The following is a 26,639-nucleotide window of genomic DNA, read 5'->3' on the forward strand; positions in this document are numbered from 1 at the left end:
TTTTTGCAGATTTTTTTTTGTTTTTGATGTTATGTAGACAGACAATGTTCAGGAACCACAGCTATAGAAATTTGCTGCTATCAATAGGCTAAATTACTGTGGCCAGAAAGTCCTGCTCATTTTGCACATTATTTACATCCACTGCTGTACTCCTCTTTTTAAACTTGGAAAACATATGGTTGGATTTTCTCACTAGAACAGAAGATGGATATGAGCTCTGGAAGGTGAGGGAATCTAGAAAACTCTCCCGACCCTGTTTTCCACAATACTCCTTGTTTCTGATATTAGCTGCATCAAATCCAAAACAGTTTTCTCAGTTAAGAGCTATTTAAATCCCCAAAACCTTTTAAAACATTTTAATTAAGGCTTACTTTCCAGCCTGTTGCTCAGCAAAATAATTAAAAGTTTAAAACTTTTTGTGACAGCTCAGGAGGGTCCCAACAACATGACATGAGAAGCAATATAAACAGTATAAAGTTCTGGCTTGGCAGACTGTCAGATCAGGTGGTTCTTCTGAAGGTACCAGTAGGATAAAAGCAAGTGTCAAGCTTTAGTTGTTTTAACAGATTTCTCTGTACATTTTGGTGTTAGATTCTGTCCTAGTACATCCTTATTTTATTAAGTAAAATGGGGATCTAAAATTCATATACCTGAAATAGGCTGTATCTGATAAGGAATTTGTGATGGACACTGTAGATGAAATTGTAATAGGTGGAGAATGTGATCTGGGGTGGGAGAAAAGTTGTACAATATTAATCTCAGACTCCCTGAGAGCTATATGAGATTATAATTCAACCTTTCTTGTCCCTTTTTCTTGCTTTCAAGTCGAAATCTTTTGTCAACATTGCCAAAATATCTGTTTGATCTTCCACTGAAAGTTCTGGTTGTCAGCAATAACAAGCTGGTCTCCATTCCAGAGGAAATTGGAAAGTTGAGAGATCTAATGGAATTGGTAAGTACAACTGTGAATCTTTATAGTAAGTACACTTATAAGCATTATATGTATATATGCACGATATATATATCTCAATCATATATTCATTATAATAAAGTATTAATATATTTTAAATATAGAACTATACAATTTAAATTCAGTGTTGTGAAACCCAGAATGTATGCTTGATGGTGATTGAGGACATAGTAGAGAGTTTCATTCCAGTAGCTGTGATATACCTATTTAGAACATAAGAAGGCTGGAAAGGCTCTGTGATTATTTAATCACTCTGGTCTACATAAATTAATATTAAATTAGTGCCAGAAATAGCTGTAGTCTGTGTTCACTTGATGCAGCTTTGTCACCCTCTAGTGCTTGTATCCAAAAATCTGGTGAGCCTGCTATTGCTATTGCCTGCTCTTTTTTAGTTTCATGGGGTGGTTCAAGGTTTATTGAGGAAAAAGAATTTTTGGAAGAGGAGCAGAATGCCAGTCAATTGCCAGCAATAGCACAAGAAGTTTTTGACAGTTCTGGGAATTGCACCAGGAGCTCCTCATTCCTAGGCTACAGTATTCATTTCAAACCCAGTATTTCATCATTCATTGATTTAACTTCTTGAATTGAATTTTTGGAATCGCTAAATACCTTAAAAACCAGCAAGATCTGTTATGGTACATCTTCTCCATGGAAAATCCAAGATAGTTTGGTTTCTTTTCTCAGATTTCTTTTCTTTTAATAGTATGCTTTATAATAGTTTTGATCACAGTATTCTTCTGTGTAATTTCATTTAAGATGTTCAGTTGATTTTTTAATTATATCTTTCTTAGGATATTAGCTGTAATGAACTTCAAGTTCTTCCCCAGCAAATAGGAAAATTGCAGTCACTTAGAGAATTGAACATTAGAAGAAATAATCTCCATATGTTGCCAGATGGTGAGCTACTCATCTTCTTTCCACTGATGTAGGCAAATTAGGCAAAGTGTTAAGAAGATAACTGATCCTTTTTTTTTGTTTGTTTGCTTTTTTTCCCTGAATGCAGAATTAGGAGACCTTCCCTTGGTAAAGCTGGATTTTTCTTGTAATAAAATTACAGAAATTCCCATTTGTTACAGAAAGTTACGTCACTTACAAGTTATAGTTTTGGATAACAATCCAATGCAGATACCACCAGCACAGGTTAGTATTAAAGCACACAAGTACAGAAATTTGCACTAGGATTTTAGAGGAAGCTATTTAAGTTATACCAATCAAGTTTTCTTTTTTATTTAGCTGTATTTTGTGTATTTCTGCTTTTGGGGTGTTGTGACTGTAAATGCAGTGCTGCAGGTATTTCTTGGGGTGTATTCTTAGCAGACATGCTGTGTAATTAAGACTTCTTCTTGTTCCTGTGTTTCCTAACAGATATGTTTAAAAGGCAAAGTACATATATTTAAATTCCTCAGTATTCAGGCGTGCCTCAGAATAGATAAAAAACCAGATTCCTTGGATCTTCCATCATTAGGCAAACGAATCCCTTCCCAGCCACTCACAGACAGGTGAGTAGTGGAGTTTTTGAGTATAGAGAACATATTTTGAGAAGGATGTTTATTTTCTTATGGAAAGTAAAACTACTGTTTCTTTCATACTTGTGTGGGCATTTTGTGTGTTGTTTTTCTTAATGTAGCATGGAAGACTTTTATCCCAATAAAAACCATGGACCAGACTCTGGCATTGGAAGTGATAATGGGGATAAAAGGTTGTCCACTACAGAAGTGAGTATTTTTTCACAGTTGAATGTGTAATTTCTGATTTTTTAGAACTTTTTCCTTTGTACTTTATATCATTTGAGAAATACCTCAGTAAGTTGCATTTAATATTCTTTCAGTATGTGTACAATTGAGTTTAAACCTTTAGACTGCCGTATCAGACACAAATTATTTATATATTTCTTTAATTTTTCTGATTACGGTTGATTCTAATTAATATGATATGATGGGAATGTAGGAAATCATATAATAACACCATTTCCATGTCAGTTCTGCACTAAATGTGAGTGTCTTTGCAGCCATCTGATGATGATACAATCAGCCTTCACTCCCAGGTGTCAGAATCAACAAGGGAACAGACATTAAGGAACGACAATCACGTAACGGGAAGTAAACTCGATCCACAGAAAGGTAATACCAGTTGTACATTTGTTGTTTTAGGTAACAGAGATACTTTGCTTAGGTAATATAATGTAAGAAAATGGCACAAAATGGCAGGATCATGTGTTGACATTTTATATTCAGCAGTTCAGAAAACAATGTAATAATCACAAGCAGAAAAGGCTTGAGAGAAAGGAAAAAAATATTGCTAGCTTAGGAAGGCACAATTACTATGTTTTATCTTTATCTGACATTTTTTATAAGTACTTATTTCTCTCAGGAATAACATTTGATCAAGAGAACTGTTTTGATGTCTTTCCTATTCTTCATAAATCCTCCCTAGACCAAGAGGCATTTGACTACATTGATCCCAGCACCGAGGAGGGAGCTCTTCCTGAGCAGGGAGATGCACAGATTGGCCCCCTGCTCTCCTATGTCAAGGTACCAGAGACTGACAAAAGAAAAACTGTTCAGTAGCCTTGATTTTTTTTTCTTTTTTTTCTGCCTTAATTAAATTCTGACTTTTTTTTTTTTTCCATTTTGTTGAAGGAACGGGGAAAACATCCTGAGAAATCCCAGAAAATAGAACAAAATGAGGACTGGGGGGATGAAAAAAGGTAAATCTTCTTCATCTTTTTTGAGTTGGTTTTACTGGTAGTGGCAGGGGTGATAGTGGGGGATTTTTTAAACTCCTTGCATATGGCGGAAAGAATTCTCATACTGAACAAAGTGTTCCTCTTGGACAGAGGATAAACTTACAAGGAGCATTACTTAGTTACTGCCATAATGAGCCATTTCTGTTTCTTGCTTCACTGAAGTCAGGCAGGTCACTAATGTTTAATTTTTCAGACTTCAGAAAGAACAGCTGCTGGCTGAAGATGATGATGAACTCAAAGAAGTTACTGACTTGAGAAAAATTGCAGCTCAGTTGTTGCAGCAAGAACAAAAACACAGGTATAACAATATTAGTTAAAATAACTTGTGTTACAATTAATTTGTTCTTTAACCTCTCTTGTACCCAGAGGCTTTTGACAACTTATTTTGAGAACAGTTTTGTCTAGCTGTTAAGGAGTGAAGTGACAGACTCTGTCAAGATACCTGTCCTGTGTTTCTTGTCTGAATTACACAACTTCCCTACAGTTTGTTTATGACTGGTTATCTTTATTCAGATACAAGCTAATTTAGGTTGTACTTCCTTCAGTCAATATCCTGTGGACTGAAGGGGAAATTTGTTTGAACATTATTATGTCAAATGACAATATCTATGGATAAAAATAAATCATTTCAACTGCCTGCCTTTCTCTGCTTCATTATGGGCATCTCAACAGAACAATTCTTGAAAAGGAGCCATGGAACAAGCAGCAGATTAAAGGAATGTAATAGAACGAGTTAGCAACTGTGAGAGATGAAGAACAGGAAGAAATAGCTGGAGTCACATAGAAATGGCCCGGCTGGTGTAGGAACAGTTTCTGTCCTTTACCACAGGCAAATGCTGTAAGGTACTTCTAGAGTAAGCTCCTCTGAGAGGTGGAAGTTGTATTAATAGTAGTTCATTAACTAAAATAGTTCATAACACTCATTCAGTATCCCACAGTAATGGATGTAAGTTCATACCAACTTTAATGCTATGTTCTTTTCTTTGAAATTTGTGTGTAATTATGAGATTCTGCTGCTTTGCTTTTAAGATTGTTGAAATATACATGAAGCTCTCAGAGAAACTGAGATCCCAGTACTATGAATTGCAGGGTCTTAAAAATTCACCAGCATTTTATATTAGGTAAATATAGTAACAGTAGTGTGCATGTGTGAAAGATAAAATAGGTTTTGCTTAGAACTTCAAGCCCTGCATTCAAGAATTGGTTGTTCACAGGGAGGTGAAAAATAGGAATGAAATCTTAATTTAATGTTAGTGTATTCTCAGTACCTAAAGTACTGCAAAAAAGGCCAAGAATGCATCATTTTCTCCTGTTAAGGAAGGGAGAATGAGGGTGTCTTTCTCATATTAGATTTTTATATGATGGTTATTTATGTTGCACAAGGCTCTTGTTTGATTACATATTTCCTGGTTATCTAATCATTTGAAATGCCAAGTCACTCCTCTTCTGAAGTACTGCAGCTTGAATTTTACTCGTCATATGTTGTTGTGTCTTGATGCAGTGGTCTTGTTAATTGTACTGCTTTGTCTTGAATGATGCAGATGTGCAATCTTGATACTTCTTAAGTTTTGTTTCTTAGTTTTTAGCCTTTATATTTTAAAGTTTGTTTATGTATCTTTAGGTACATGAGCTCAAAATCTCCTCTAACAGAAAATTTAGCCCTGATTTTGAATCCATGGTGTTTTTTAACTGGCAATAAGAATGTTATTTAGCATTTAGTGAAGATCTGTATGTGCTTATTTGTTGAAGACATGGTCAATCAGTGAAAAGAATCCTCAGGGAAGTTAAGCATCACAAAATAACTCCTTACTAATCACATTTCTGTTTGTTCAGTGTATGTTTTTGTAATATTATACAGTCTCCTCTCCTTTTGCTTGCTATGCTAATGACTTCCCTGTCCTCTCCCATCAACCTATCCTGCTTCCTCCTTCCGTCTTTGGCTTTGGTGTGCATGAAATGTGAATACAGACGAAGGCCACTAAGCTATAGAACTTCATTCAGTGAAAAGCTCTTCCAGAGGACCAGGGCGGCAGGACGTGCATCAAGGTATAAAGAGTTAAAGTGTGGACAAAAGAAATGCTCTTGGCCATTTCCTGAGCAAACACAGAGTTAAAGGGATTGGCTGAGTTAGCCTAAGATGTTTTGCTGTCAAAACCAGTTTGCAATACATTCTTTATTCTTTAGGATTAAATATTAAGAAAAATACTTAATTAGGCAATTCTCCAAAAAACACTTGAGTCCAAACCTTAAAGGCTTTTCTTTTTCTTTAAGTATACAACCTCAGATATAGTATCTCATGCAAAGTGGCGCTTTAAGTTTTTTGGGGTTTTGTTTGTTTTGTGGTTTTGTGTTGTTTGTTTGATACTTTGGTTTTAAAGTGATTGTTTTCAGAGATAATTTGTTTTGCATTTGACCCATGGTGGAAGTATTTGTAATATACAAACCTCACCAGTAACATAAAATTGGAGTATAGTGTAGACTGTACTCAGACATGGAGGTGTTGAATCAAGTGATTTCAGACTTCATTGCCTTATAAATTGAAGCTCTGTAACTTAGTCTGGATACTCCTTGTCTTTTTCAAAAGACAGTAGGATAGTTTAGATTAACTAATTTTCATTGGTTCCAAATGAGGCTCTTTGAATTTGCATCAAAATTAAGTCTGGGTTCTTCCCTGTCAGTAGTGATTTCCTAAAACTGTCCAAATCCAGAAGAGGACAGCTTTGATCCCAAAGTGAAGTCAGTGGACTGCTCTGGAATGAGTTGAAAATAAATCCTCTTTGTCTCACTGCACAGGATTTCTAGTGTCTTTTTACATTTTAGAGATTGAAGGTAGTACTTGCTTGTGTAAACTTGAAAATAGCTAACCTTAAAATAAATCTACCATTTTCACTTCATTTATGTCTGTTAATCATTGTTGTGTTTGCAAAAAATCTGAAAGTATAAGTTGCTGAGAAGAGATTCCACTCTTTCAATCCTGACACTTGAGAATATATTTTCCAGTATCTTTGTTGGTCTTGCCATTGTCTTTCTCTCTCATCTGGTCAAGCACTTCGGAGTAGATGCTGTGCTTGCATAATAGAAGTAGAATATATAAATATAAGTAGAATATATAAATATGGGGTGTTGAGTAATTTAGATTTTTGAAATTGTGTGAGTTTTAGAACCCTTTCAGAGGATTAGTTTGTGTGCTACCTCTGTAACAACAGAATTGGTGTGGTTATTAGGAATCATCAGTAGGAAATTAATTGCAGTTCTAGCTCAGGCGTCCTGTGCAAGTTCTTAGTTCATGAATCAGTCAGATCATCAGTATTTGGCCTGATAATTGATCTATACAATAAAGATTTGGGTTTAATGAATGATGGCGTGAATGGCAGCAGTAGCTGAAATTATTGGTAGACCAACAACACCACACTTGAGTGTAACTTATCTGGTCAAGCACTTTGGAGTAGATGCTGTGCTTGCATAATAGAAGTAGAATATATAAATATAAGTAGAATATATAAATATGGGGTGTTGAGTAATTTAGATTTCTGAAATTGTGTGAGTTTTAGAACCCTTTCAGAGGATTAGTTTGTGTGCTACCTCTGTAACAACAGAATTGGTGTGGTTATTAGGAATCATCAGTAGGAAATTAATTGCAGTTCTAGCTCAGGCGTCCTGTGCAAGTTCTTAGTTCATGAATCAGTCAGATCATCAGTATTTGGCCTGATAATTGATCTATACAATAAAGATTTGGGTTTAATGAATGATGGCGTGAATGGCAGCAGTAGCTGAAATTATTGGTAGACCAACAACACCACACTTGAGTGTAACTTCTGAACTCGAACTACTTTTACTTTCATGTTACATACTCTGCTTTGCATTGTATTTCCTGGAAGACAGTAATTAATGTGCCTGCAGTGATTCTTCCTGAACCCCTTTCAGCTGTACAAATTATTATGCCAACTGTCTGCAATTTAGTATATTCAGATTAATTTTCTTCACTATTTTCTTTAGTTAAAAGCTTTCAAGTTCATTATTCCACAGGAAATTGAGATTTCTGTAACTGGGCTTGCAAGATGTCAGATACTGAACTTAGTGTTACTTTCCCATCTATATTCTTTAGTTTTTAAACAGGAGCTTTCAAAAATTACTGGCTTTGTTTTAGAAAGTATAAAAATATACTTTGTGTAAATAATTTTAGCTCATTATGAACTCAATCATTAATTATATACATGTTGCACAGAAATGGTGAAAAGCAGCTGAAAAGTGTATGTATATGTATGCTAGAATTAGCTTGAATAGTTTTTCCTTGTGTTTCATATAATAAATATAGAAAAGGAATAGCCTGTATTATATACAATCTTTGCATTTACACTACAATGTCAGTTTTAGTGCAAGTGTTGCAGCCAACTGAGTCTAATTTTTTTCTTTACTTGTAATTGTTGTTTGCTGCAAATTCCCAATGAATTTCTCATTGCTTTCAGATGAAGACAAAGCTAGTTTATATGGGGGTTCTCTGTAAAAAGTGATGACTTTTAAAAAGCATGTTTATATTCTAGATTGATAACCCATGCTCTGAATGGTTTTTTTTTTTGGTTACAGTTTTTTCAGGCTGTAGTATAAATTAATTCTGGAATGCCCCCTCTAAACTTAGTTTCTGAACACAAAATAGAGGAAGCAGATGCTGCAGACTGAGTGCAGCAGGCATTTACAGGCTTAACTTTTACAGGCTTTAACTTTTACAGACATTTACAGGTTTACAGGCTTAACTTCTCATAATCCCATTAAACTGAGGGTCACACAATGAGAGGTTTATACTGCACATGAGATTACTGAGCTCAGAGTTATCACAGTAATCAGAGAAGTTTGATTGAAAAATCATCAGTCATTTAAAGTTAATGGCTGTGCTGCATTACGTAACGGTAAAGAAGTATAAAAAGGGGCCTACTGTTTTACTTGCTTCCATGGAATAGTTGATTGTGTTCTGATTCTTAATACATTCTAGTTCTCAATAGAATTCTGTGTACATACACTTCCGTCACACTTCTGCACATGAAGTCACTGCCAAAGTGTAATATTGCTACCTTTGAGAGTTCAGAATTTTTCACTTAAGTTCAAGGTGATGCTTACTTGAAAACATTTAGTTTTAAGTGTTACTGATAATTTTATTTTTAACACTTAAAACATCCATAGTAGCTCGTATCATCTTCCTCTGCACACACACACACATGTGATATGTGTTTGCTGCAGATAAAAACACCTTTCTGAATCTCTGTAAGTTCAGGCTTTTTTGCTGTTTACCACTTAGAAAAATGGAATTTCCATTAAATTCTGCATTAAAATTTTCATTTTGTTCTTAGTCTGTGTTTCTCAATTTCCACCTCACCTTTATAACTACATTTCCTTTGCACTTGCAGTGTTTGTTTCTCAGCCACCTTCTCATCTGCCCCTCCTGAGTGACTTTTTTGTGCTCAGTCTGTCTCTATCCTTGCTGTTCTGCTTTAGCTTGACTATCTTTTGTCTTCTGATTTTAGGGAACAGTGGGGTCTTTTGTGTTGAGAGCAGCATCACTTTACACAGGTGTGAGATCTGTTGAAATAGTATCTATTTAGGGAGAAAAATAAAATGAGACTTCATTTTGGTTTGAGTTATCACCAAGTTTTGCTTCCTTAAAATACAGAACTTGAAATTCTTCAAGAGCTGGAAATTATACTCTTAATTCAAATGGAAGCAGGAATGGGCTTGGATTTCATATGTGTACACACACATTTTAGTTTTATGGAAGGTGCCAGTTAATGTTCAAGACTTTTGTATTTACAGGAAATGTGATGCAGTGAAAGTAACATATTCGAAGAAAATTGTTTTAAATACCTTTTTTTTTTCCCTAGGCTTCTTAATCATTCAGTTTCAGTAAACACAAGGAACAGGCCAAAGCAGCCAATGGAATCTGAAAAATGGTACTGATATACTTAAATATATCACAGCTTTCAATCTTTTATTACTTTCATTTTTGTTTATTGTGTTACTACTGCCATCTTCTGTCATAATGCTTTTAAAAGCTCATGATGAAATTGAAGCTACAAGAGTAATCTATTCTTGAGCTTCTTTCAGATCAAAAAAATAAATTTGTTCTTCTGAGCATTTAGGAAAGTAGATGTCATACAGAAACAAATGTGTAGGTTTGATTATGGCAGCAATTCATTTATGCTTCAGAGCTCCAATTCCAGTGGGGAAGGTTGTAGCTCCTCCCACAGGTGATGGTGCTGTGCAGATGTCTTTTTCTGTGTTACACAGGGTGGCACTGGAACTGTGCTTAGGCATCTCAGTTTTCCTCCTTGGCAGTCCTTTTGTGCTCTTAAGAGCTGTTGGAAAAGCATTGCTGGGAGTTCAGCCTACAGCACCTTTATTGTTTGTGCAGGGTGTGTTACTGAGGAATCCACTGTCTGCAGGAGCTGTACTTAGGCTTTTTCTTTGAAGTAAAAAAGAAAAGGCACAACACCCACATACAAAACAAAGCAAAAAACCCCAAAAAACCCACAAACCAAAACCCCAAAAACAACAACAAACCCAGAAACCATCAATATCAGAAATACCCAAAGCCTTGATTTTAGGGAACTGGGAAATGTCCAGACCCACGTGGGGAGAAAAAAGCTGGTGGTGCTGGGTAGCAGTGGGGTGGGAATGGCTCTGTGCAGTTAGCTACACCTCAGGGGGGAACATCTTGACCCAGTACAGCTCCTTCAGTGTGACACATCCTACTTGGGCTGTCTCCCCTCTCAGTGGTACCTGTGGTTTTGCAGAGCTGGCTGCACACATCCTGTGCTTGTGTGACTCCTGCTGCAGCTGTTACCTGGAACCTTCCAGGCCTTGCTTACTTACCACAGCTTCTCTGTGAGTTGCTGTCACCTATTCCAGTGTACACCTCTGTTAGGCTTCCTTATTAGAGGGCAATCCAGGAAGAATTAAATTTTTGCTCTTTTTTGTTAATGAAACAGGCAGTTTTGAGACTTAAACAAAACAAACTAAAAATTTCAAAAGAAGTTTTAGCTGAATAAAATACTGTAGTGTCGAAGACCCATTGTCAAGTTCTGTTAAAGGAGAGTGAAATATGATTTCAGATTTTAGTTAAATGGTCATATTTTAAGCCACATTGTGCCATCTTATACAGATGGCAAAGAAAATACTGTAGTGCTGTGGAGAAGCCACTTTTTTGATATTTTCATGTAACTTGTTTTAAAGTACACAAAAAAGTAGTGTGCTTCATAATGCCTTTCATCTTACTTTTTAGTGTTTCAACAAATGAAGTGAATTCCTCAGTGTCCCCATATAGCTGGCAGGTAAATATTCAAATGTAAATGTGGTGGCTTTATATTGGAGTGATTTTGTTGTTGTTGTTTCCTTGATTTTGTCTCTATGGCAGAATACTTTATGCATTTGTATGGTTGCTTATACATGCGGTTCTTGAAGGTATCTTAATTGTGGTGGAAAATGTAAACCCTTTGGAGATGTTACGCCTCAATTTGACTTGTTTGTAATGGAGGCCTTTTGTTTTAAAAGCATGTGGTACCAGCTTTAAGGTCTTGAAGCTCATGAGGCATAAATTTTACTTTCTTGGGTTTAGTATGTCTTTCCATATAAAGGTATTGCCTCACCATAATGTTCAGTTTGGTTTTTAGATGCAGTTTCTAGATGGGTTGAAGCATGTAGGCCTTTCATTTCCCACACCTCAATGAGAAGCTTGCATGATATGACAAAATTCCAGTTAAACTATAAAGAGTACTTTATTATTTCAATCTGTTAGTTATCTACAATTGCTTTAAATGCCCTCATATTCTTGTAAGAAGAAATAGAAATGTAGTGGTACCCTTAGGAAACAGTCCATTTAGATTGTCTACTTACAGTTTTCATAAAGTAGGTAGTCATATATATTTATTATTCTTTAAGAATCAATCTAGCTGTTCCCTCAGTATGTATTGCATAATGCAATGCTTTGAAAGAGAGATTTCTCTTCCAGTTGTTGGGGTGTATAATCTTTTAGATAGAAACAGCCAGCAACTAGTCCAGCTGTCTTGTTGTAGCCATCCTTTCCCTGTGTGATGAATATTCACAGTGAGAAATTAGATGTGCTAGTGGCTATCCACACTTGAAACTGGTGTATTTCTGGCAGCCTTTGACGGTTTCCTAACCTACCTAGAAAATCAGTCTCAATGCTGAAAAGTGTTACTTTCTGAAGAATTATTTCACAGATTCTTTTTCTTCTGTGAAATATATTTTAGAATTTGAAAATAAATAAGTGGTTTCTACCAGAATCACCATTAAGACTGTTAAACTTTCAGGTCATAAAGCTAGATTGAGGCAGGCAAACAATTAACAATTGTAGTTCATAATAATTTGTGCTAATACACAAGGGGGATGTTTACATTTTACATAAAAGTATTTCTGACTATTATAGCCACTGGAAAACCAGAAGGATTCAGTGGATGAGCAGCACTGGCCAGAAACACAGCCAGTAATCTGGCAGAATGAAGAAAGGAGGAGAAGTAAACAAATTAGAAAAGAGTATTTCAAGGTAATGGGGGAAGTGAGGGTGGATGACACTTCTTTTAAATAAGAGTAGGAGAAATTGTAAAACTAAGTAAAGGTAAATCCTCAAAGGTTGTGATGCTTTTAAATTTGCATGTAACATAATTTTTTTATTTTACTCTTTTGATTAATATATATATATATGTATTTAGGATAATTTAAGAGTGCAGGAAATCAAGATGAAAAAATTGATCAAATATTTTGTTTATCTTTCAAATAAAAGAAAGTAATTGTTGTTTTCTGGCAAAACAAAAAACTAATCTTGTCATTGTTCCTTCACCATCTATTTGGAAGGATTTTTATTTAGCCATTTATGTACTTATTTTTAGTGCAAAGAAAAGATACATTGCCTTTTATTTGCAGCATGGTTCTAGGAATGATTTATGCCTTTTGGGTCTCATAGCATTAGTTTTCATTTCAGAAGGAATATTTTCAGTGTTCCCTTGCTGCTGTAGTGTGCACCCTCAGTCAGCAGGTGCCAGTGTCTGCTTTCTGCAGAACAGAGGGGAAGTTGTAGCAGCATTGGGAAACGTTTGTTTTGGGCTAAGTAGAGAAACAGGAGAGCTCTGAGCAGTGCTAGGTTGTATTAGAATGAAATTTGTCACTTATGAAATTAGTTTCTTGGGTTTTGCCATCAAACGTCTTTGTGAAATGCCAGGGAACTTCAAAGAAATTAAATTCTTGGGAGAACAGAGCATGCCATACATCTCAGATATATTGCTGTAATTATAGAAGCTTTTTTTTTTTTTTTTCCTGAAGAGATTGTGGAGTTGTATCCTCTTTCCAGGGTTTTTATCCTGAAATTAATTTTTTGCTATAGCATTGAAGGAGAAAGAGAGAGAAACTTCTCAGTAAAACAGAATTCAGTTGTTTGCCTGATTAAAGAGCTGTGCTACCAATACAGAAGTGGTTCCTCATAACTTCCCAGTCAGTTGTGAGCTCTGTGATGGAAGCAGATGCCTGAAATTATATTATATGCAGCTCTGGATGGGTCTCCTAAGTGAATTAAACAGCCTGTAGCACTAACAAAAGACACTGTTTCATAGTTTCATTTACAAAACCAAGGCAATAAGCCACTGAAACAGAGCCTGTTTGCCATGGCAAACTGGGAAAAAAACAGGCACCAGTGCTGTTGTGAGAAACCAGTGACATACAGTTGTCTCTTGCTTAGCCTGCATTTGTGCCACATCATGAAGAGTAGCCTGGCCACATACACCCCACAAACTTAGACTTTTGCAGTGATGATCTCTTTAATTTGATCTGCATGAGGCTTCTTTAATTTTTAGTACACTTGATCTATAGACAATGAAATTTATTTTTTTTTAGATACCGCTTTTTTTTTTTTTTTTCCTTCAATTCCTCCTTAATTGTCTCCACTTTCTGCATAATCAGGGAAGTGGGACAGTGCTGAAGGTAACACACAACAAATCAGACAGACCTGTGGGTAAAGCATTGTCTTAAATACATAAAAGGATGTGATCAGACTTTGAAGTTTTAAAGGCAACCTTAATCTTTTTTAATCTAATTTTTTGCAATGTCAAGTCAATCTCCTGAAGTGTAAGCAATCTTACTCACATGAAACATATTACAAAAGCAGTTTTCACAGGTCGCATTATTTTTTCTAAGAAATAATGTTTTGTGTTAGCAGTTGTTAAGATCTTTTCACTTGGATCAGCTGTCACATTCAGAGTTCACATTATACAAGTGTTTAGTTTTAAAATGCACTTATCTCTTCAGCTAATGAAGATCTTGTCTTGCCTAGAAGTGTCATGTTCTTTTCTGGTTTGTTTCTTTTTGTTCCTTTGTTTCTGTAACATGGCCTTTTTCTCAGCAGCTTCATTAGTAATAAGTAATATCTGAGTGAAAGCAAGCCTTTTAGTTCAAATGAAAAGCATGCTTTCATTTTAAAGTAATAATTGTGTGTGTTTTGCAGTATAAGTCTTCCAGAAAGAGTTCAAGTGGAAATGAAAATGATGAGGTGAGATGTAGTAATTGTGTAAAATATTAAGAAATAAATTTATTTGCTTGTCTTTTTTGAACAAATTAACTTTGCATTCCAAAGCCATAGCAGAAATACCTATTATACTTTTTTATTTGAAAAAAATGTCATGATTGCCTGCTGGGGAACAGTAGGATGTTTGCTTGCTTTGGTAATAGCAAAATTAATTCACCTATCAAGCAGAGGTGATGTAAAACTAATATTTGATATAAACAGTGAACAGTGGTTCCTTGCCTTACATATTTTAAATTTAGTTGCTGCCAGTTTGTAGCATACTTGATAAATGTTACATGTCTCATGGATTTCATAATTTCATGTTTCTTGTTAAATCATCATTTTCATTTTTATAATTTCATCTTTTTGATTTCTTTTTAGCAAGACAGTGATAATACTAATGTGTCCCCACAGTCTCCTGTGTCGTCTGAGGTACAAGTTTGTGGGTTTGTTTTTCATTCAACAAACATTTCTTTGTGTTCATTGCTGTCACCAGGTTTTCATGCAGATATAAAAAGCTGTTTGTTTCCTTTGAAATTACAATTAGAAGTATTTCATCATAATAAAAATTGAAAAAGAGATAGAATAGAGACAGATATTACAACTTGTTTTACCTTTACAAGTCTGGTCTCCTCTAGAGTTCTTCTTTTTGACTGCTGTGAGGAAAGGTGCATTGCTTTGTCTCCATTATTTTTCCTGATGAAAATACTAATGAAACAAAAACCAAATTTGCCATATTTGATAGGCCTTCCTAAGGAATACTGCTCTTCAGGGCACGTAGTCACTGAGAGGATTTGAAGTTTATGGTTTAGTACTTTATACTTCCCCAGGAACCGAAAGGTGGTGACACTTCTCAAGTACTTTAATCCTTCTCAACCCTGGGTGTCACCTTTGTGGTGCAGCCTTCCAGCTTCATTCAGGGGTAGCTGTGCATGGAATCTCACTGGGAGAGCACTGCACTGCTTAGCTCAAAATAAATCAAATATTATTAACATTTCTGCCTCATGTTAGTGAGGAGCCTGAGAGAGAAGAATTGAAACCTCTCCCAGAATACACTGGAATGAAACAAGGGTATCTCTTGTACATACCAAGATATTGAGTGCATTTTTCTTTTCAGATGGTGAAATGAGAAAAACCCGGTCTTCATAGTTGGAAGTAGATATTTCTTAAGAAATGTTTTGATGCTAAACATTGGGAGAATATTTGCATTTGCATTGGCTTACAGCTAGCTTAAACTGTTCACAGAATAGTTTGCAGTAGTTTGAAATATTTTGCAATACATTTTAGATAATCTGGTGCTGCTTTTCTTTCTCATTTTGACAGTTTTATCTATATGTAGTAAGGTTACATTCATTCAATTTATTTTATATTGTCCTCCTCAAAAGACTTTTACATTTAAGCAGAAGGACTCTCTTTAGGCAAGAATAATTTAAACAATATCTTGATGGGAACAAAAGTTATTTCTTTTAATGAGTGGAAGAAAACTGACTTAATCTCTTTTAACAGGATTATGAAAGGACAGATAGTAACACTCATGGTCCATTTGGTCTCAAACCAAGGTCAGGTAAGCTGCTGTTCTCTAACACAGTGTATTTATTTCCCAGGCTGCAAGAGGCAGTGAGCATAGCAGATGTCACAGTACAGCAGTTCACTCAATTTACTTATCGCTGCAGAGTACTGGGAAAGGCACAGACAGCTGCTTTGGCAAACAGATAATTGGAAGCTCCTCAAGTTGCAGAGTGATTTGTTTGAGATTTTTTTGGGGGGTTGTTTTTTTTTTTTAAGTTTTTTTCCCCCTTTCTTTATTTTGTGCATACTTAGTCACTGTCACAGAACGGGGAAACAGTACACAATTGTTCTTGAGGTTTGATGGCTTAAAGGCTTTATACTTGATTAAAAGTAAAACATGCGAATACTTACAAAGCTAGATTGAGATTCTTGAAGAAGTGCAGTATGTCCCATACTGATACTTCAATATTGCAGTCAGTTCAGTCTCCGTATTTTCTAATTATCCACTTACACTTAAGTCTGATGATCTCTGCATTTTATTTGCAAAATGTTTCATAGGCAGCATCTTTTCTAGCAGGATGCTTAAATATATTTGTTCTTAAAAGTTCTGCAGTTTTTTTCCTCTTTTTATCCTCAGTTATATGTCTTTAGTTTTTGAATGTTTTCCATCTGAATTCTGACTGACTTCCCTCATGTTTGACAGCTTTCAGCCGTGCCTCACGCCAGGACTATGGTGCAGTGGATCCTGGGTTTACTATGAGGAGGAAAATGGAACATTTAAGGGAAGAGAGGGAACAAATCAGACAGCTTCGCAGTGTAGGTACCACCATTCACCATATGAGTACAGTGCATTTGGTTTGCTCTGTTCCACAATTTAAATCTTCATTTTAAAGGCCTCCAAGTTGTTGCTGTTGTACAAGGGCATCCCTGTAGTGGTATTTCTTCCTAAGGAATTTCATGTAACAGGCTGCACTGGTACTTGTTTGGATCCAACCAAAATACCAACTGGGAATTAGTTGGGGTTGTTTTCTTTCTAAAAAACAAAGTGACAAGAATTTTTTTCCTGAGGTTTTAAATTTTCTAGGGCCACAATAAATCTGCTTGTGTTTGTTATTGTTTGACCTGAGATCTGAGGAAAAATTATTATTGTTTTCTAAATGGCCAAATGCTTTTTGAGTGTAGAAAGTTGCTAGAAATTTCATAATCCTGAATGGGATCTACATTTCAGATTTCTAGTAATTTTTTTTTTTTTTGTGTAGTTCTATTTTCAAAGCATTTAGCAGTTAGAGTAAACTAAATCATAGTTACTTTGCTTTTCAGGGCAGTGCTGATTTGTGGTGTGACTTCTGTGAAGGATGTTTGTTTGTCTGGTTCACTTCCTGATCAGTGAAGTCTTGTTGGGGTGGGAAAAACCATTGTTTGCCTTCTCTGTTTTGCAAAACAGCTTTTCCCACAGTTTTGTTCCCTTCTTTTTATTTTCCTTCTCATAAAATCCTGTATGGTTTCAACTCACAGATTCTGCCCACTAAGCACTGATTACATGTTCAGCATAACTATTCTGTCCTTAAGGTCTGTGCTTTCCTGTTACCAGCAGTGAGTTTGTTGTATGGGCTTGACAGCTGTGTATTCTAGTCATTGTTGGCAGAATATCTTTCTCAATGTATGTTGTTGTGTCATTTTAAAAAACACAAGAATAACATAAAACACAAGAAAAACCCAACAATACAAACAAAAGGAACACAAGGCCTGTAAGGAGAAAAGGATGTTTATACTGAGTAAAGCATAAATTTACTCTGTTTATTTCACTTCAGTATTAAAATGTTCCTTTTAAACATCTACATGCTTTAAAATACCCTGCTTTCAAAATAAAAAACTAGCTAATGTTGAGAGTGACTTACTTATGGCCCTTTTCCTAGAATCTTGAATCCAGGTTGAAGGTAATTTTGCCAGATGACATTGGAGCAGCATTGATGGATGGGGTGGTTCTTTGCCATTTAGCCAATCACATAAGGCCACGTTCTGTTGCCAGCATTCACGTCCCATCGCCAGCAGTGGTAAGGCACAAATCATTTATCTCATTTTTGGTATGTCTTACATGAAAAGAAGCTTTTGAATTTCAATATTAAACATTGTGACTCATGTTTACCACATTGATTTGCTACATTACTCATGTAGGTTTTTCTTGGAAGAAGCATTAAGCGATGCTCAGAAGTTTAGTTTAAGAGCTGTTTTCCTCATACTGAGTCTTTGTAGAATGTGTCTTGTGTTTTAGTAACTGTAAGTGAATTGACATCAGAAATATGCACTGCATGAATGTCTGATGAAGATTTAATATCCTGTCTTCACAGCCTAAACTCAGCATGGCAAAGTGCCGAAGAAATGTTGAAAACTTTCTTGATGCTTGTAAAAAATTGGGCGTTCCACAGGTACACTAATTGCTTTATTGATTCATTGATAACCACAGAAGACGTCAGCAAATACTGAGTTTGGGGGGTTAGGGGAGCTTTATTTAGGGAGCGATAGTGATTATGACACTGACCAGAGGACTTGAAGATCTGAACTGAAATTCCATTCCAGGCTTATGGGGTGAACTTGAAGAAGCTACTTTATGGGTTTCTAGTCAGTTCTTAATAATAAAAATAACACTGACCTCCTTGTAAAATATATTGTCATCTAAACAAAGGAATGGACTTGAGAGAGTAATGTTTTATTCCTTGTAAGTCTTGAGTTTAGCAACTCATTTTAGCATGAATTCAGGCTGCCTAGGAAATATTCTACACTTACAGAAATCTGTAGCCTGAATGATTGACTGGTTTTTTTAGCATGGCTGTAGTTGCAGCCCATTACTTGTGCTTCTGTTGCCCAAGTGTATCCTCTTACCCCCTTTCATGAGGGGGAAAAAACCTAAAAAATAAATAATTTCCCGCATATTATGAGACAAAAAATTGCCTTGATGTTCTTTAGTGCAAGAAGTAAATTAGTTGATAGATTTAGAAGCTGGTTTACTGTTCTGCCATGGCTTCTGTCTCATGTGGAGCCACAGGCCATTCAGAAGCTAGAGGTGCTGAGATTTACCTTGTGAATTATTTGTAACACCAGCTGGCAGTTGGGAGGACTGTCCAGCTTGTGCTGAATTTTGAGACTGAATTATGACTTTCTTGGAGAATGGTTCATTATTGAGTCTGTCAGCTCTTCTAAGTTATGCCAAGGCAAAGATTGGGTAATAAGTTTGCAAAACAGGGGAAGGGGGAAGAAGGGCACTGAGCCAACAGCACTCACCAGCTTGTTTTTCTGACTGCTTAGGAAAAGAAAGTCCTTTAAGAATTTAACAGTCTTTTATGTATCTTCTGACATTGTCGTAGTTTAACACTTCAAACAGATCCTAACTATAACAAGTTTCTGCCCATTCTCTTGCTGTAGAGAACCACAGAGATATTTAAGGCCAAAGGTATTTTCTCTGCAAGTGTCTTCCTGACATGTGTGGCTTCAGAGAATGTGTTTGTTACCTGCCCTGGGGACAAAGGCGTGGAACTGGTTAAATGTCCTGTGTTCTTTTGCAGGAGAGACTTTGCTTGCCTCATCACATTCTGGAGGAAAGGGGTCTGGTGAAGGTTGGCCTCACAGTTCAAGCCCTGCTTGAGTTGCCTGCATTGAAAGTATCTCAGCTTTCTTCCATGTGACACGACTTCTTGGCAGCTAGAAGGCTTCCCATTGCTCTGTTATGGATTGCTCTGAGGCACTTCAGCCTCCTACACAGGAACACCCAAGCCATCAAAACTAAAACCTGTCCAGATGCTGTAGAGAGCCTTACTTTGGAGCTGTGTGTGGAAACCTTGGAGTCAGTTCACAGTTAAAAGAACATAACTATTCTTTTATTTTCTTTTGTAATCAGATGTACTAAGAGAATGTGGTAGCATCAGGTTCTCTTTCCAGTTAAGTTAAAAGCTGCCATTTAACATCTCAGTGTTAGAGTTAAATGCTGGATTTCTTTTTTTCCATTGAAAATGTTGTTTGAGTTACTTTTGAAAGTACAAAGCACACCCCCCCGTCACTTTAATTTTTTGAGTCAATCATTTGATTTAAAGATGAGTCAAAAATGTAGCGATGGTATGATGATAAAATGTGAGCAACTGATCACTTGTAATCCCCTTTCACTCTCTGAAAGCTTAATATTTGCGTTCTTTGTTTTTTGCACTCCTGATTGTAACTTACGCACTTCTAACATTGCCAGTATTGAGTCTGAGTGTCTGGTGATTACACAGAACAGGATACAGTGAGAAAAGGACACAGTTTATTGAGTTTTTCCAGTCTTCTAGGTTGGTGCCAAATATTTTTTTTCAGTTGTACTGTAGATTGTTTACCTGTGAAGTGCCTGTGTAATTGATAACTCTTAATAGTCTTAAACATTTTTTAAGTTCCTTTGTTTAAAATAGATGAAATGGAAATTTTTTAATATTTTAATAGTTCTTTTGTAAAATCAGTATGTGAAGATTTAAGTAATACTTCACATTTTTGATGTTGGGTGTTTTAAGTTTGTTGCACAATTTAATTGTTGTCTAATAATTAGAAAATACTGTAAATACTTTTTATTTATGCTATTTAATTTGATAATACCTAATTACTTTTGGTTTATTGTATTGTTGGACAAAACAAAGTTGTCTACTTTTCTTTCTTTGGGACAAACAAATACACATGATGAATAAGACATGAGGACTAGTGATTCATACAGAGTAATTTAGGACATTTTGATAAAACTGCCAAAATCTCAGGTTTACGCTGTGATGTTCAGGATTTTGTGTAATATTGCTCCTGATCTCACATGACATTTTTACAACAGGTATATCCATAATTTAACTGGGAAGTATCAGTGTTTATCTTTTTAGTGTTTGCAGGGTTTATTGTGTAATTTACATGAGTGTGGCATTAGCACACAGGTCAGTTTCTACAAATGTCACTGTGCTGAGACATTGGATCAATGGATAAATGTGAAAATGAAACATTTCCATTGTGGTGTTCTTTTGAAACTTCTGAGTTCATGTATTTGTTTGCTTCTGAACAAATTCTTGGTGTGTTGAACCATACACAGTTGAGTTCTTCTCCAGACAACTTGCAAATAATTTCATAATTTTGGTAGTACGTCTGTTTATATTAGTTTGTTCTTCATGAATAGGTAGGTCAATTAAAAAATTTTTTTTTGACTGCCACAGATTTTTTATTTCAGGCTAAGTTATTTTCAGTTGAGGGATATGTTTGCCAGGCATGTGACAAGATTTGATTCTGTTCTTTCCAATTGACCAAGACCCTGTGTAAGATAATTCATAAAAGAATGGGGGAGGAGTATTGTCTATTGTACTGTAGTCTTATAGGCAATAGCTGACAGGAAAAATAACCTTTTTCTGATGATAAGTTTAAAAATACCACTTATTTTTAAATCCATTGAAACAAGTTTGTGTACATGTACTAGCTAAAATCCACTCTTGGTCATATAGTGTTGTCTTAAAACACAGCTTATGGAGAGGCTGGTGTAAAAATTACTTTGAAAAGTCATAGATATAAATCTTAGGTTAGATAAATATGTGTTTAAGGAAACTGGATTGCTTTGACATTTGAAATATTGTATTTCAAATCTATCTCTTAATTGGTTCTTGTATCTCTTCTAATGGTAATTTTAACAACTTCAGTCTCTATTTTCATTAATGGCACTATCTGAAAAGTCATGCAAAAACTAAAGAAAAAGTTATCCTTCACTAAGCAAAATGTTTGCCTGCTACATTTAAAAAACCCAGTCTTTGATTTCCCTGTTGTTGATACTACCAGAGCAAAGTTCTAGTTCAGTGTTAGCCATGGAAGTGCTAACTATAAATTATCACTTTGTTATCTGAAAACTGATCTCCACTATTTCCTTGTCATATTTTAAAACATTTTCTGTGCTTAAGGTAACGTTTTTCCTTCTTGAACTAGTTTTATTAAGTTAAATCACAGTGTAAACATTAAGAATTCCCTTGATGTAGCATGGCAGCTGCTGACTACTTAGGGGTTTTTCAAACCTGTAAGTTGAAAACTGGATATGAAACTTATGTACTCATTTTAAACTGAAATCTACTAAAACATCTTGGTTTTTTGTTTTTTTTTAGTACTCTGCAGTTCTTCCCCACAGACTTGCCACCAACAGTCTTGCTTTGCCATTCCTTGGAAATCATTATGGCTGCCTTCTTGCTTATGGAGGAGGATAATTATGATTCTTCCAAGGCTTCTCTTTTAGCATGCAAAGATTAAAGCCTTCAAGTTCCCTTAGGAGCAGTCTGAGAAAAGATCCTCTGTGGATGAAACTTTTTCTCATCTCTAACTGCTTTTACTACTAATAATAATAATCTAAAGCCTTGCTAACATTGGCTTGTACCCATTGTGATTTCTTTAACAGCAATTTCAAAAATGATGCTAAAAAAATTTGAATTTGAAGTTTATTTCCAGGTAGCCTGTGGAGATAGTTGTGTCTTTTCTGTACAAGAATTTGCATATACTCTACTCCTTTCCCCTTTCCTTTTGATTCCCAGTATCTTATTTTTGTTCATTCTCAGATCTAGTGCATTCAGGTTGTTGGTTACTCTGGGCCACTTCCCTTCTTCCTCTTGAATTTGTTTAAGAAATGGTTCCAGTGGCACTGGTAAACCATTGTGAGTCCAGAATCCCTGCTCCAAACATTTCCAGTGTTTGAGATACCCATTTTCAGTTTTGTTTAGGATATGATGCCATTGTTTAATACTTGATACAGCTGATAGGGTAGGTAAAAACAGAGGCCTGCTCAGTTCCTGTTGCACTCTTTTGAAGAAAAGTCATCATTAAAAGCTTTAGGAAGGTGCATTAAGTTTTCCCAATAAACTTTGCAATAATGTGGCATGAACTGTAAATTACAGAGTGGATCAGCATAGTGACAGGGCTTCTGGCCCTGTCTATTTTTTCTGTGTTTTATGTCACTGCATGCAGTGTGTCACATGTGACTGATCTTTCACTTGAGCAATAATGTCCCAGATATGGTGAGGTCTTAAAGCAGTGACAGTAAAATAATTGTTGTGAAGTGTGGTGTCTTCCCAGAGAGTATCTCAGAAATACTTTTCATCTGTTCTCCAGCACTGCTAATCCACTGTGCTCAGTGGGGCACTGCTGGGGATGCAGAAGCCATCCAGACCCATGATCTGGAGTCAGATTCCAAAATCTAACCAAGAACTGTGAACATAAAATAGGGAGGAATGGATTTGAAACAATAAACAACTGAAATTAATATTTTTTTTTTTTTTTAAATCCTAGACTTTACTGAAGTCAAGGCAGATTTTACCCTTGATTTCAGTAGATTCTCACCTTTTTGATTTGTGGAACACCTGAGCTGGGGACCATAGCAAACGTGGATTAAACTTGTTTGACACTAGCAAACTTTAGTGTCAGATTCTTGACTAAAAAAGTGATCTCCGGTAAGTCACATGAAGTTGTAAAATGTTGTGTGGATTCGTTTAATAAAAAACTTCTGATAAGCCAAACAGTATTTAGATGGTAGGAAAAATTACATTAAAGTGAGGTGGGAAGGTGTTGTTACCTCAATAAAATTGTAGGTGAGGACAACCATTAGGTTTTTACTGCACTAAAAACTTCATTTCAAATACCGTATCATTTACTGGCAGTTTCATCAGATTCTGACGTAAATCTGTAGCCAAATCCAAACAAAAATGAATACATTTATTTTCACTAAAATGGAACTTTCATGTCATGTTGGTACTGAAGAAAAGGACAAAGGTCTGGCACTTCTTCCCTTTGCTGATTCCTTAAGTGTTTATGTGAAAGGCTTATTCCACTCATTTCAACTGAAAACAACCTGTGGGAGTTTCTAGCCCTTCTGCAGATAGGAGATGTGGTAAATCAAATGTCACTTTTCCCTCACCAAATCAAGCTAATGTCTGTGTTTCTGTTAGAGAATCTCTACTTAAAAAGCAAAAGTAAATAAACACACCCCAACACACACAATTTGGAATTAAGAAAATGTCATTAAGAGCAGCAGTGGGAAAGGCAAAGTAGAGTTGTCCAAGCAGAGAGTGCTCTGAATTGATTTCACCTCAGGAAAAGCCTTCAGGCTCAGTAAAGAGGGATGTGTTTTGTAGCTGAGGGATGAGGACGCTGGAGTGTGTGGAGCTTTCAGCAGAGCTTAGAACAAGGGGTTTGCCAGCCTTGTGTTCCCAGAGCCCATTTGGTGTGGACAGCTGTGTGCCAGTGCTGCAGCAAGCGTGGCTGATGGCGCAGGGAGCGCTGCCCGTGCCAGCCCTGGGCAGGGCACCTGGCACGTGCCACTTGTGCTCCCCTGCCTTTGGGCCAGTGAGGCTGTGCAGGACAGCTGCTGACAAAAACACCTCCTTGCTCTTAAAGAGCTGCTGCAACCTGAGCAAAACCACCAAGTGATGATTTGACAGTAATCACTAATAGATATTCAGAAATACTTAACTTTCCCCAGCAATGGGTGATGTAGTGAGGCAGAGGATGCTTTTGCTGTGGGAATTGCAGACCTTTTCTGACAGCAAATATCACTGTGGCTCTGAACTGGTCAGTGTGGCCCTCGTGCACTTCCAGGAGGGAATGCAAACAGTATTGCTGGGTTTGTTCCATATGCCACACACTGGGTCACGTGTCATTCATTTGCAGACAAAGGGACAGGTGAATTCTCTTCTTAATGATATGTAATGGTACAGGTTTGTTTTGGAAAATATGAAGATAAATTTCTCTTTTCCTGTGAAGAAAAATTCTGCTGATTTTTACTGCTTAAATAGAGCATATATATGATTAGTTGAATTTTAGTTTAAACTTGCCACTGCACAGAAGCAGTTCTGGCTCCTGTGTGTGTGTTACATAATAAAATGCCCTTTGCTTTATTTGTCTTTAAGTATTTCACATAATAGAATTTTGCTAACATGCTATCTTAAAATTGTGGTTATATGAAATGTTTGTTCCCTCATTGGGTTTGACCATTATTTTTTCAGCATGAGAGACAAAGGACAGCAAAATTTCTGCAAGCTGCTTGGTCAGTTTTAGGGAAGGCACACCAGTTATCATAAAATGACATCTAATCTATCATTTTTAGTTCAAATTATATATACTATATATAATATTTTCAAAAAAGAATTTTCAGAGTGTTTTTTACATTTTAGAATCCTGATCTTAAAACAAGCAAAAACCAAAATATTTTTCCATGGCTACTCTAGTATCTTAGGAAATTCTAAAGGAGAAGAACAGCTCAGACTGACAGCAATTAAATTGTTTTGGAAAAATCTAGGTTTTGGCAGTGTTAAATTTGCAGTTGAACTTGATCCATTTAAAGTCTCTTCCAACCTAAATAAGTCTGTGATTGCAAGGCTTCAGTGAGACCAGAATTTCCCTCCAGAGTTGTTTGCAGCTCAGTTACTGCATAAAGTCAGTCATTTAAAGTAAATTCTTAGCACTAAGGAGGGTTTCCTCACTTCATTGAAAGTTAAGTGAAATAAGGCAAACATAACTTTTTCCATCATAGTTTTACGAAGGCAGATTGTAAAACAGAGAATATTTGGAAATGGCACAAGGATACCTTTTTGCTTTGTTTCATTTTAAAATGAGTGAACCAGTGAAATATTTCCAAAATGACTATAATATTAGTGTAGGGTTTGGTTGTGCCATACCCGGCACGAGAACTTGGCAGTAGCTGTTCAGTATTGTATTCTGAAGCTGTGCAGGACTGTGCTCTTCACATGGAGCTGCTGATGCAGTTGTGTTTGCTGAAGGGATGTGGTACCTGGAGCAAATTCCTGGCTGTGGCTGCTCTTGGCTGTGGCACCAGCAGCAAGGCAAGGCTGACATTCCCAGGAGGAGCACACGCAGGTGTAGGAAAAAGGGTGGGTTGGTGGAATACCTTGGGAGTAATGTGAATACTTTTTACTATTGTGGAATGTCTAGAACAATGAAAATGTGATTGCTTTACAATTATCATTTGGTTGGTATTTGGTTATTTTATTTTGTAACTTGTGGTTATAAAACTCAGAAGATGCAATGTAACCAAATGGTCAACATGTAAATGTGTGCAGGATGTGGCAAAAGTAGTTCTGAGGGCACAGCAGGAGAGTTATCATTAAAACTAGATGCTCATATTGTGTATATACTTGCAAAGTTTTTGATAGTGCATTTCAATTGATTTTGCATTTCATGTTCTTGTAAAGTGCATCTTTCATACTTTTGAAGATTGTCTACTTGTACTATACTGTATTAAGCCTTTTTTCAGGATTTCCATTATTGCTGGAGCTTCCAACATACATGTTTCTTTCGAAAAATGTTCTTACTGTTATTTTGTTTTTGTAAATAGTGTTTTGTATTAAATTTGCATGGATAAACCCCACATTTCCAAAACCAGTGGGAACTTGGCAGTAGCTATTCAGTATTAATTTGTATTCTGAAGCTGTGCAGGACTGTGCTCTTCACATGGAGCTGCTGATGCAGTTGTGTTTGCTGAAGGGATGTGGTACCTGGAGCAAATTCCTGGCTGTGGCTGCTCTTGGCTGTGGCACCAGCAGCAAGGCAAGGCTGACATTCCCAGGAGGAGCACACGCAGGTGTAGGAAAAAGGGTGGGTTGGTGGAATACCTTGGGAGTAATGTGAATACTTTTTACTATTGTGGAATGTCTAGAACAATGAAAATGTGATTGCTTTACAATTATCATTTGGTTGGTATTTGGTTATTTTATTTTGTAACTTGTGGTTATAAAACTCAGAAGATGCAATGTAACCAAATGGTCAACATGTAAATGTGTGCAGGATGTGGCAAAAGTAGTTCTGAGGGCACAGCAGGAGAGTTA

The 26,639-nt window shown here is 36.2% G+C and overlaps 1 protein-coding gene across 5 annotated transcripts in view; it reads left to right on the forward strand.

The window, feature by feature from the left end:
• Nucleotides 1-26,191, forward strand: part of LRCH2 (leucine rich repeats and calponin homology domain containing 2) — a 39,724-nt gene extending 13,533 nt beyond the window's left edge. Inside the window, exons 3-22 of one of the 5 annotated variants that reach the window (XM_041485096.1) lie at nucleotides 826-952; nucleotides 1,762-1,867; nucleotides 1,974-2,110; nucleotides 2,336-2,469; nucleotides 2,598-2,685; nucleotides 2,979-3,090; nucleotides 3,404-3,501; nucleotides 3,610-3,677; nucleotides 3,910-4,014; nucleotides 5,685-5,762; nucleotides 9,587-9,655; nucleotides 10,987-11,035; nucleotides 12,151-12,267; nucleotides 14,215-14,259; nucleotides 14,656-14,706; nucleotides 15,781-15,838; nucleotides 16,487-16,599; nucleotides 17,700-17,837; nucleotides 18,132-18,209; nucleotides 19,344-26,191. In XM_041485096.1, the coding sequence (XP_041341030.1) occupies nucleotides 826-952; nucleotides 1,762-1,867; nucleotides 1,974-2,110; nucleotides 2,336-2,469; nucleotides 2,598-2,685; nucleotides 2,979-3,090; nucleotides 3,404-3,501; nucleotides 3,610-3,677; nucleotides 3,910-4,014; nucleotides 5,685-5,762; nucleotides 9,587-9,655; nucleotides 10,987-11,035; nucleotides 12,151-12,267; nucleotides 14,215-14,259; nucleotides 14,656-14,706; nucleotides 15,781-15,838; nucleotides 16,487-16,599; nucleotides 17,700-17,837; nucleotides 18,132-18,209; nucleotides 19,344-19,463 (1,891 nt within the window). In that variant the 3' untranslated portion in view covers nucleotides 19,464-26,191. Of the gene's footprint in view, nucleotides 1-825; nucleotides 953-1,761; nucleotides 1,868-1,973; nucleotides 2,111-2,335; nucleotides 2,470-2,597; nucleotides 2,686-2,978; nucleotides 3,091-3,403; nucleotides 3,502-3,609; nucleotides 3,678-3,909; nucleotides 4,015-5,684; nucleotides 5,763-9,586; nucleotides 9,656-10,986; nucleotides 11,036-12,150; nucleotides 12,268-14,214; nucleotides 14,260-14,655; nucleotides 14,707-15,780; nucleotides 15,839-16,486; nucleotides 16,604-17,699; nucleotides 17,838-18,131; nucleotides 18,210-19,343 lie in introns of those variants that run through there. The other 4 variants (XM_041485098.1, XM_041485097.1, XM_041485099.1 and 1 more) reach the window with 4 other exon arrangements.
• The last annotated feature ends 448 nt before the right edge of the window (nucleotides 26,192-26,639 follow it).

Source organism: Pyrgilauda ruficollis, unplaced genomic scaffold (genome assembly GCF_017590135.1).
Source record: "Pyrgilauda ruficollis isolate IOZ18807 unplaced genomic scaffold, ASM1759013v1 scaffold7, whole genome shotgun sequence".
NCBI lineage: Eukaryota > Metazoa > Chordata > Aves > Passeriformes > Passeridae > Pyrgilauda > Pyrgilauda ruficollis.